Source organism: Galeopterus variegatus, unplaced genomic scaffold, assembly GCF_000696425.1.
Source record: "Galeopterus variegatus unplaced genomic scaffold, G_variegatus-3.0.2 Scaffold3128, whole genome shotgun sequence".
Classification (NCBI taxonomy): Eukaryota; Metazoa; Chordata; class Mammalia; order Dermoptera; family Cynocephalidae; genus Galeopterus; species Galeopterus variegatus.
Genome location: NW_007729239.1, coordinates 1 through 11499, shown reverse-complemented (window position 1 = coordinate 11499; position 11499 = coordinate 1). Strand labels below are relative to the sequence as shown.

At 51.6% G+C, this 11499-nt stretch overlaps 1 protein-coding gene across 1 annotated transcript in view; it reads left to right on the top strand.

The window, feature by feature from the left end:
* Positions 1-11483, top strand: part of LOC103599858 (inositol 1,4,5-trisphosphate receptor type 3-like) — a gene marked incomplete at its 3' end in the record, with an annotated part of 29902 nt that extends 18419 nt beyond the window's left edge. The window contains exons 3-4 of the mRNA XM_008584039.1: positions 9288-9409; positions 11397-11483. Of these exons, the coding sequence (XP_008582261.1) occupies positions 9288-9409; positions 11397-11483 (209 nt within the window). The remainder of the gene's footprint in view (positions 1-9287; positions 9410-11396) is intronic.
* Positions 11484-11499: the final 16 nt, after the last annotated feature.

Here is an 11499-nt window from a genome sequence, read left to right as displayed (position 1 = left end):
TCTCTCTCACTAGAATGGCAGCTCAGCTCCACCGGGGCAGCGATTTCTGTTTGTTTTTTTTTGGTTCACTGTTTTATCTGCAGTGTCTGCCACATAGTGGGTGCCCAGTACACATTTGAGGAATAAATGCATGCCTTGGGTCCTTCCCAAATTTCCTCCTGCACCTTTTCTCAGGCGTGGCTGCTCCATGTCCTGTTGATTTGATCCACCTAGAGTCCCCCAGGCTGAGCCCAGCCTCAAAAGTGCTGGGCCCAGGATCTGCGGGTTTCACAGTGCTCATGTGGGCCCTGTGTGGAGGCACAGCTCTGGCTGTGCCTGCCCCTGGCTCCCTAAAGGTTGGGGGTGAGAAGAGACAGGAGGCCCAGGTCTCTCCTGGAGTCAGAAGTAGGAGAGTTTTGAAGCTGCTGATGGAGGGGCAGATTGCAACTCTAGCTGAGGGATTTAGGTGAGTTCTTGGGAAGAACTTAGTAAGACAGAGTGGTGAGGGTCCCCAGGGTGGGCTCTGCCAGGGCAGAGAGGTGGCTGGGACTGAAAGGGGAAGATTTGTGCATATGTTGAGGTGTGTGTAGTCAGTTTTGTGGTGTGACTGGCTGGTGACCAGGAGGAGGTGTGGCAGAGGAAGATTTGCCCTAGGCTTACAGTGGACAGAGTTTGGGGCCAATTTTTGACAACAAAAAAGCCACTTAGCAGGACAAATGCTCTTTTGACTTCTTGCCCTCCTCCCCCATTGCTCCCCCCCATCTCTTCCTCTACCATTTTCCCAAAGCCTGTGAGCAGGGCCCACCCCAGGATCCCTGGCATGCCCTGTGTTTCCCACAGCCTCGCTGGTCACAGCCAGCTCAGTGAGGCATCCCACTCACGCCCTTCCTGCCCCAGGCCCTGGGCCTTTGGAGTCTTGATGAAGTGGGAAGAGGCCCCTGTGGACCCCAGAGGCCCTATTTGGACCTGAGAGGGGCTGACCTTCTGGGACAGAACCAGGTCCCTGTGCAGCCCCATGGTTGGTGGGTACAAGCTGGAGCATTAGAACTTGGGACAAGAGACTCTTTAGTTTTGAGGCTGGAGCCCAGAGAAAGAGAAGGTGGAGCTTGTCCTCACACGGGAAATCCTCACTTCCGTTGTTCCCAAGTCTCTCCTGCAAATACCCTGGCCCTGGAGGAAGGAGAGGACCCAGCAAGGGTGTGGGGGTTATGGTAGGCATTTCAGAAGTTGGCTGGTGGCCATCAGAGATGGCTTTGTGCTGAGACCCCCTCAGTTCTGCCCTGCCATCTTGGGGTGAGCCCGCCATTGCTGGGGGCTCCCTGTCTCCCCCACAACCCACTGCCCAGCTCCCTGCTGGCTCTCTTTCACCTGCTACCCTGGAGGTCCCCAGGCTAGGCTGGCAAAACCCCACGAAGCCTCCATCAGCCTCTGCTTGGTTCCTTGTTTGTGTTTTCAGCTCCAGCCACCTTCAGAGGCCACCCCAAGCCCCAGCATGTTCAGGGAATTCTTTCCGCACGAAGCCTCCATCAGCCTCTGCTTGGTTCCTTGTTTGTGGTTTCAGCTCCAGCCACCTTCAGAGGCCACCCCAAGCCCCAGCATGTTCAGGGAATTCTTTCCAGAGTTGTCAAGGCTCTGAGGCCCAGGCTGCTGGTGGCTCGGTGTGTGGCACCCCCTGCCAGCCCAGCCCCTGGACTTTGCTGTGCTGTAGGGGTTTTGGGATTATGGCTGCTGTGAGTCCTTTGCTGCTGACTGGGCCCAGGGTGGGCCTTCCCGAGGCCTTTCTGTTTGTCTTTCTCCTCATATTGGGGCAGGAGGAGACCCAAGGTAGAAGGTTTCGGGCAGCTCTCACCTCCCTTGGGGAAGCTCAGAGCTCACACCCCCAGCCACAGCAACTCCAGAACAAGTGTGCGGGGTCACTTACCTGCTCAGCCTGGTGGGGGCAGGTGCTGAGGAGGAAGGGGAAGTGCCCACCCTCCATGCATGGCTGGGTGCCCCCTCCCCCAGCCTCCGCGTCCCCTCTACCTGTCCATCCTCCAAGCTCAGTTTATTGTTATTTGTATTAAGACACATTTCAACTCTACACAAAAGTAAAGAGAAAAAAACCACACACCCCATGTACTCACTATTGAGCTTTGTAAATCCTTTTTGTCATGTTTATTTCAGATCTTTTCGTTGTCAGAGAAACAACATCTTATAGCAGCTCCTGAAGCCCCCTGCATCCCTCCCTTTCCCTTCCTCTCCCGCCCTCTCCAGAGGTAAACACTGGTCACAAATTGTGTGCATCATTCAGGGGCCTGTTTTAATGCTTTTGCTATTAACAAATAGCAATACATCCATGAACAATATAGGGTATTTTCCACTTTTGAAGACCTGAATATAAAGGAAGCCTTCTGTACAAATCCTTCTGTATGTTTTTCATTCTGTACTGTTTTTGAGATTTATCTGCATTGATACATGGGGCTCTAGCTCATCTGTTTAATTACCATGTAACATTCCATTGGGTGAATAAACTGCAGCCCATTGATCGGTGCTCCTGTTTCCGGGCATTTAGCTTATTTCCAGTTTCTGGCAATTGCCCATGACACTGCAGTGAGCATCCTGCACACGTCCCCTTGGGCTTGTGTGCAAGAGTTTCTCCCGTATGTTCCAAGCAGGGGAATTGCTGGGTGGGAGAAATGCTCCTCCGTGTTCTGATAAATAACTGTGTAGCCTTCCGCAGGGGTGCCCACGTTCACACCCCCCAGACTGGACGAAGCTCCCCTCGCTCTACCCCCAGCCTTGCCACACTTTCTTCCAGCCTGCTGGGTGTGAGATGGCATCTTACTGTGTATAGTTTTAATTTGCATTTCTCTGACTACTAGAGAGGTGGGGCATCTTTTCATATGTATACGGGTCACTTAAAAGTTTTTGTTTCATTCTTTTTTTTTTCCTTTTTATAAAAGTAATACAAATACACGCTCTAGGATCAAGATGAAAGCCTGGTGCCCCCATCCCATCCCCACTCACCTCCTGTTTCCCTCTTGAGGGACAGCCACATTCGAAAATATGACTAGGTAATTTACTCATCTGGTTAAAACATCAAAACATTATGCAAATATACATTGAGAGTCTTTCTCCCACCTGTCCCCGCCTACCAGCTCCCCCCCTCCACCGCTGCCCCTTCAGGTAATCGCTTTTATTTCTGGTGTATCCTCCAGTGTTCCTTATGTAAATACAGAAGTCCCCTCTTATCTGCAGTTTCAGTTACCTGGGGTCAGCTGCGGTCCAAAAATATTACAGTACTTTGAGAGAGAGACCACAGTCATATAATTTTATTACAGTATATTGTTATAATTGTTCTATTTTATTATTAATTATTGTTAATCTCTTACTGTGCCTAATTTATAAATTAAAGTTTATCATTGGTGTCTATATATAGGAAAAAACATAGTATATTTTATTTTCTTTTTTTTTCCTTTTTGTCTTTTTTCGTGACCAGCAACGGATCGCAACCCTCAGTGTCGCGCCCGTACCGGACCGGGACAGGCCACGGGATCGCAACCCTCGGTGTTGCTCCCGCCCCTCGCTCAGCCAGTGAGCGGCCGGTCTGCATGTGGGATCCAAACCCTCGGCGGGAGCGCCACCACGCTTCCCAAGCGGCACACTGTAGCAGTGTGCCACCGGGCTGGCCCTAGTATATTTTATTTTCAAATAAATAACATCTTATAGCTGCTGCTGAAGCCCCCTGCATCTTCCTCCTATAGTATATATAGGGTTCGGTGCTATCTGCAGTTTCAGGTGTCCACCGTGGGTCTTGGAACATATGCCCTGAAGATAAGGAGGGGCTACTGTACAAACATATATTCAGAATCCCCCCTCCCCTTTTTTTTACACGAAGGGAGCATTCTATATATTCTGTTCTTTGCTGTTTTTACTTTATAAATCTTACTATGGACAGATCCTACTGGCAATCTTTCTATATTAACATATAGAAACTTGAACTTTCTCCCTCTTTCATTAAAAAAAGTTTATTTTAGTTTCATATCATAGACAACTATGTGAAATAGCATTCCTACAAATATACAGTTTTAAGCATTTAAAAGTTATTTATTTTCGGGCCGGCCTGGTGGCGCACTCGGTAGAGTGCAGCGCTTGGGAGCATGGCGGCGCTCCCGCGGGGGCCCTGGGAGCTTGTACCTTTTAAAGAAACCCCATCCTGGGGCGATTCTATGCAGTGGGTTCTTGGAGTGTTAGACACCTTAGCTTCAGGTGACTGCCGATTGACTTTAGTTAATAAATGAATACCCTCTTGTCCGCAGCCTCATGAGCCCTGTACCCCCTCACCCACAGGCACAGGCCCCAGCACACACGGTCTTTATTGTGGGAACGCCCTAGACCCTCAGCCTCATCTCCTGGCCTTTGGTGCGCTGCTCCTGTGTGGCTCCTGTGTGGGCCCAATCTCCTGATGACCTTTCCGCCCTCCTCTTCTCTGCCCTTCTACCCTGTAGTTTGGTGGGAAGGAGCGTTATGGGCCCCTTTGGCAGTCTGATAGGGATGCCTTTGGGCAAAGGGCACAGCACAGTAAAAGATGGGGAGAAGGCTGAAGTCACTTATTCATTAGTTTACTTATTCAGTAAGCATCTTCTGACTTATTACGTGTGGTCAAGGTTCTAAGGGAGGATATGTGCGTGAGGAAAAGACAAATCTGACAAGCTCCAGGTAGTAAGTTTCCAGGAAAGATATAGAGGAGTTGGGAGCAGGGAGGGGTGACTGCTGGCTCCTTCCCCCTCTTGGGGATGCTGCAGGGTGATGTGTTCCATGTAAATCCAGCTCTGACCCTTAGTGGCTGTAAAGTCACTTGATGGGGCTCAGCTAATATCTAAGGAATTGGCAGGACAGAAGCAGAATGATCACGCATAGCAGGGGTTGTTATTGTTTCGTTAATTCTTTCTTCAGCTCTGGCTGTTCTCCTGTTAAACGTGTTCAGTGAGTTTTCAGCTTTGGTTGTGAAGCTTTCTTATTTCCAGAAATTGCATTTGGCCCTTTTGCAGTCTGCTATGTCACTTTTTATAGTTTCCTTTTCTCTGCAGGGATTGCCAAGCTTTTGTTTCATTGATTGAAGCAGAGAAGGCATATCTGTTTTACAAGTGATGTCTGTGCCTGAAGTCTCTGTACGTCTGTTTCTAGTTTCTATTTTGTGGCTCATTCTAGTTCCTGAGGGTTCCTGCTTATCTTTGACTGTATGCTGGTTATTGCATTTGAAAAATTTGGTATGCATGGATGTGGACTAGGATGAAGGCACCTTTTACCAGAGAAGGCCTGCCGTTCCTACAGACTCCTGGGGGAATCGCTAGTTCAAGACCACCCAAAGCCTGGCTCAATTTTGGGGTTTCTTGAACCATCCAGGGGATTCCAGCCGGGCTCTAGTGCTGGGTAGGAGCTGTTCTACTCTGGGTTCAGCCCTAGCCAGAGTGTGGCCCTGGAGGATCCCAGTCTCCTGTTTGACTTTCCCCCATCTGTGGGCCTGGACTGGGATCTCTGACTCTTCCACTGGTGAAGCTTTTGAAATAAAAGTTCACGTTTTGAGGAACTGGTAAATACCCTCAGGGCAAAAGCAGGGCAAAAGTGGCTTGGGTGTTCCTGTGTCTCCATTGTTTCCCTGTGGTCTTCTCTCTGGCCAGATAATTCCTCACGGTCTCATCAGTTCTTTAAGAAGTTTTAATATACATTTTAAAAATCCAGTTGTTTTAGTTGTTCTCTAGTTCGGTTGGTCCGGAATAGATTATAACCATGGCTCTCAGCCCTATGGGATCCAGAGCCTGCCCACCACAATCAGAGACAGGAAGTCCCCATTCATGAAACGGTGGTCTCCAATGCACAAGGGTACTTCAAAGAGTTCGTGGAAAAATATAATTAAAAGATAATACAGATCTTTTCTTGAACTTTGTGCAGACCCCTTAGGTGGGTTAAGGTCATGTTGGGAAAATAGAATAGTTTGGTCAGGGCCCTCCCCATGGGTCCAGTTGGGTGTGGTTCAGCATTCTTTGTAAGCAAATTGTGTGTGTGTGTGTGTGTGTGTGTGGAGTTAGTGTGCATGCATGCCAATGTATCTTTTTACATTAGTTTTGTTGCTATTTTTGTGTTCTTCAGAGAGAGAGGTAGAGAGGAGTTTTAGTGAAGCAGGTGGGCGGGCGTCTGCCTCAGGTGTCCGCCCAGCGCAGCCACGCTTTCCAACCTATGGCTCCAAGGACCTTTTGGCTGGTTACCTAGCTCATAGACCTGCGTGAAGGGGTCTGGTGACCCAGCCTCGTGTATAAAGGGTTTGTGACCTAGTCTATGAATGGGCTTGAGGGGTCTGGGAGCTCCAGACCCAGCCCTAGCTCAACAGTCGGCCCAGATTGTACAGGATTACTGGCAGGTAAAAGAGCCTGACAACTGGCATGGTCGCCTAGCTTTACAATTGGTGTCACAAACAGGACTAAGAGCGCTATAATTGGCGCTGTGAGCAGGATTCCAGACATTAGCTGTGGCTTCACAGGTCAGAAAAGCTGAGACCCTCTGCTCTAGGGCACCCCGGGGCAGTACCTGTCTCCTTCCTCCTTCTCCCTCTCTCGGTTAGGTGTGGAGGGGGTGGTGGGCTGTGTGAAGACCGAGTGGCTGACACTCCCCGAGACCTCACTACCCTCACCTGCCTCCAGCCCACTCAGACTCGGGGCCTAGAGCTCTCCCAGCCCCTCAGGTCTCAGCTCACCAGACCTGCTGTGTGACTGGCTGGGATCTCACTGCCTCCTCCCTCCTGTTGTACAACCCTTACCCGACCCCTGCCCCTGCCAGGAGGGGCCTTGTCCTGTGCCCAGACAAGCTGTATCCTCACCCACCTCTCGCCCTTCCATCCAGTGGTAATGCCTTATTTCTCCTGCTGCCTTCAAGGTTAACGTCAGGCCCCACCTCGTTGTACATGAGTGAGTTGTTTCTAGACTCAAGTGTTCATCTAGAAGACAATCACTGAGCCCAGGTCAGGGGCAGGGGATATAGTGATGAGTTCAACAGGGCCCTGCCAGACCAGGTCAGCCTGTCAGACCCAGAGCCCCTTTAATAGTCAAATAATATAACCTATCCATACCCCTGTTTATATAATATAAAATGGTGGTGAGCCAGGGCCCAGGGGCAGGGGATATAGTGATGAGTTCAACAGGGCCCTGCCAGACCAGGTCAGCCTGTCAGACCCAGAGCCCCTTTAATAGTCTGAAGTGGAATTCACAAATAATATAACCTATCCATACCCCTGTTTATATAATATAAAATGGTGGTGAGCCAGGGCCAGGATCTGAGTCAGCCTGGAGCCAGCGGGAAGGGATGAGGCCAGTGTAATGCCCTAAGTGTGACAGAGAAGAGGATAAAAGGAAGACAGTTTATAATAAAATCTTACCTATTTTATCTATTTTAGAAGTAAATGTTGGGCACAACTAGAAAACCCAGTGAAGCAAATGCTTGCCTCTGAATCATGAATGTGGCAGCCACAAGGGCACCTGTTTGGTGTGGTTGTGAGTGATATACTTTCTGAAATGGGAAAAAACTCCAAGTAAAGTTTGAACAACACAAAGGACAGTCTTCTCTCAGTTTATATTGGAATTGCATTCCTGGAAAATTCAGTGTTTCCTAAAATCATGCAAAAAATATTTCTGTTTCTGTGCATCGCTTTGGGCCCAGAGGTGAGTGCAGGTGTCCACCTGTGAGTTGTGGGACAGGACACCTGCAGCCAGGCATCCCTGGGACAGTCTTTGTAGTGCAGAGTCCAGCATCCCTGTCCTGCCCACTAAGTGCGAGCTGTGACAATTGTGGGGACAACTAAATCCCCACGCCCAATTTCCCAAACACCCCCTGGCGTGGCCCCATTTCCCACCATTCAGTTGGGAACTGCCGGCCTCTAACGGGCAGTGAGATCCACGTGGTGATGGGGGATCCCAAGGTCCCAGCTCTGTCTTAAGGACTGAGCAGAACCCATAAAGACACAAACTGAGTGCTCGTTTCCGGAAGTAATGGCCACTCATGCTGGTGTTGCCAAGGTGGGCGAGGTGGGGCAGCCCTGGTGGCTCCATCTGCTTATGGAATTGCCGTTTTCCCTTCCCTCAAGGGGTTCTGTCTTCCCCGACCTTTGGGTCACCCAGTTTCTCCTCCCAGTGCCTACTCACGGGCTAGATGGAAAATCCAGCTTTGCTTTGGTTCCCAGCGTCTGGATGTCTCACTTTGACCAAAGCAGGTTCACAGCCTTTTTCTTAGAGGAAACATGAAAGGGCCTGAAGGAGGGGGCTCCTGTCTCTGCGACCACCCAGTGGCCACCTCTGGTGTCCCAGCACAGCCATCTTCCTCTGGTGCTGTGTGCTACTGGAGCACTGTGCAATCAGACTCACACTGCAGCGTGCAAGGGGTTTCAGGGCCCCTGAGTCCACCTCCTTGCCCAAGTGTGACTCCCTCCTGAGACAGGGAGATCCCTGCTCCCAGCACAGCCCAGGCTGTGTCAGGCAGGCCCAGCACTCACCCATGCAGCACTTCACCAGCGCCCAGAATCCTCCCTCCCTCCACCATAGTTTACAACAGAATTTTCCAACTGGTGCCTCCTTTTGATAAGTAGAAAAATTGAACACCCGTCCTGGAGTTTGGATTTTTGAAAATGATAGGTGTTTTGTCTACTTGCCAAAGTAAAAACTGTAATAGTGAACATGTTTCTGGAGTTTTGTTTACCCTATCTCAGGTCAAGTTCCCTAGAAGTAGAGCCTAAGATGGGTGAATTATTAAGGAAGGGTCTCAGGAGAATAGAGTGGGGTAGAGCCCCTTACTCTCTCATATAGGGCAGGGGAAGAAGCCAGGCAAGGGTGTGGTTTCAGGGGAAACTAGCCTCAGCCTGGCCCTATGCGGAGCTCCGGAGTGTGAATTGCACCTCAGACAGTCCCCTCCAGAGGCTGGGCTACTAGGTGCCTGTGTCAGCCAGTAGAGAGTGGCTGCCCCTTGGGATGGGGGAAGTAACTTCCCAGGCATCTGTGGGCAAGATGGCCTCCGTTGGCCAAGGCATCGGCCAAAGGATGCAGATGTGAGCTGTTGGCTGCCACTACCCACAAAAGCTGGGCACAGATAGGGTATAGGGGTGATGCTTCAAGAGCCTCTGGGGATGGTAATCCAGGATGCTACAAATTCTATGGGGTTCTTCTAACCAGTTCTTCTCTATCTCCAGTGGGGCAGGAGAGAGCAGAACTGCAGGCTGGGGGGTTTTCCAGGGAGGGCCCTGAGCCCCAGATGAACCACTCTCCCTCCCTCTGTCTGCCCTGCCACAGACTGCCTCTTCAAGGTATGCCCCATGAACCGCTATTCAGCCCAGAAGCAGTACTGGAAGGCCAAGCAGACCAAGCAGGACAAGGAGAAGATCGCCGATGTGGTGCTGCTGCAGAAGCTTCAGGTATGTGTGTGTGCTCAGGTATGCATCTGTGTATGTGCAACAGGAACCTGGGCGCGCATGCAGGGCCACTGCTCCTCAGAGCCAACAGGAATCCCGTGGCTAAACCAAATGGTTTAAAAACCTGAACATGCAAGAGAGTGGCGTGAGTTGCTGTGAATGAGGGGTGGTGGGGGAAGTGCATCTGTGTATGTGCAACAGGAACCTGGGCGTGCATGCAGGGCCACTGCTCCTCAGAGCCAACAGGAATCCCGTGGCTAAACCAAATGGCTTAAAAACCTGAACATGCAAGAGAGTGGCGTGAGTTGCTGTGAATGAGGGGTGGTGGGGGAAGTAGGGTGCCCCCCTCCTCAGTGCCCCACTAGTCTGCATAGCTCCTGTGTGCCAGTTAGAACAAAGTGCCCCTTCCTCCAGGCTGGCACAGTCCTATGCCAGGGCACATGGCACAGTGAGTGGCATGTGGATACCACAGTCTAGTGAACAACCTGTACAGCTGTCCACGGAGTTGCCACTGGCTCCTGGAGACAGAGGCTTCAGGGAGCCCAATTTGAGAACCCTGGATCTAGTCTTAACCCCTCCCCTTGTTTTGTTGGAGCCTGGGCCCCTTAGAAGGGACTGGTCTGTCCATGGTCATCCTGTGAATTTGCAGTTGAGCCTACCCAGGTCTCTCTCTGACTCACTTTGGGTTCCTTGGACACATGGATGGTGTCATGGTGCTAGTTGTTCAGGAGTGGGCAGTGGCTCAGTTCACATCCAGGCATTCTTCTGGACAGAGCTCAGGGCCCCAACCCCAATCCCAATGGAAAACTGAGTGGGAGGGTTTGACTGTGGTCCACAACTTTGTAGCCTGCTTCTGAGAGCCTTCCTTGGTCCTGGTACTGACTTTGTCAAGCAAACCTTGCGTCCCTCTGTCCCCTTCCCCTGAGCTCTGAGGAGGTGGGTCTAAAGTGGGGGCAGGTAGGCATGGTACCACCCTATATCTGTGACCTGGGCTGGAAAGAGGGGCTGGAGGTGGGCTGCCTGAGCTCCTGTAGAGACAGGCCTATCTCCCTTCCTGGGGCGGGGCTGTCACAGGCTTCCTTGCCCCTGCAGACACAGGCCAGGCTGAGCTAGGGATCTGGCCCAGGGAAGGGCTCTCACACTTGCCCAGCTACATACTCAGAACTGCATCTGTAGAAAGTCACATGGAACATGGCAGGGCTCCCCAGTGGCCACCCTCACACCGGTCTTGGTCATAGAGCCCTGGTAAGTGGACTGAGGAGGAGGAAAAGGCAGAGGAGCCTTTGCTCTCAGAGAGATGATGGAGGTGACAGAGCCCTTGCCCTCCAGGAGCCCCCAATATGACAGAGGAGACAGAGCATCTATTCTCAGGCAGCTTCCAGTTTAGCAGGGGACAGAAGTGCCTGAGAAGGTGCCCTTAATGGGATGCAAACCAAATCATCAAGGCCACCCAAGCTGGATCTATCAGGGTCGAATGTGGCTAGTCAGGGAAGGCTCCCTGGAGGCAGTGAGCTGGGAGCACACATGGTTTTGGAAGAGAGGGTTACAGAGGAGTGGGGGCAGAGAAGGGAGCCAGGAAATGGCATCGAGTACACCCCTGCCAGGATTTGGGCTGGGGCAGGGGTCCTGTGTTGGGGGCATCAGGAGTCTGGTGAGATGGGGGTGGGTGGCGAGGCTCAGCTTTAGGTTGCTGGGAATGTCGGGGGCAGAGGGGGCTCAAGGTCCTGCTGGCACACCCCCTCCATGAGGTGCTGAGGGGCAGGGATTTGGCTCCCTGGCCTATGTGCGCTATAAGACCTCAGGCTGCCCCTCCACACCCTGTGCCCTCAGTTCCTCATCATCAGTGGGAGGAAATGGGCTAAGACAGCCTCTGAGCTGGGCAGGGGTCCCAGGGTGAGTGTGTGTGCATATGTGTGCGTGGGGGTGGGAAGACATCTCTTTCCAGGGGGAGCTCTAAGCTCAGCCTTCACCTCCACGTGTGTCTGTGTAGCACGCGGCCCAGATGGAGCAGAAGCAAAATGACACGGAGAACAAGAAAGTGCATGGGGATGTCGTGAAGTACGGCAGTGTGATCCAGGTGAGACCTGCCCATG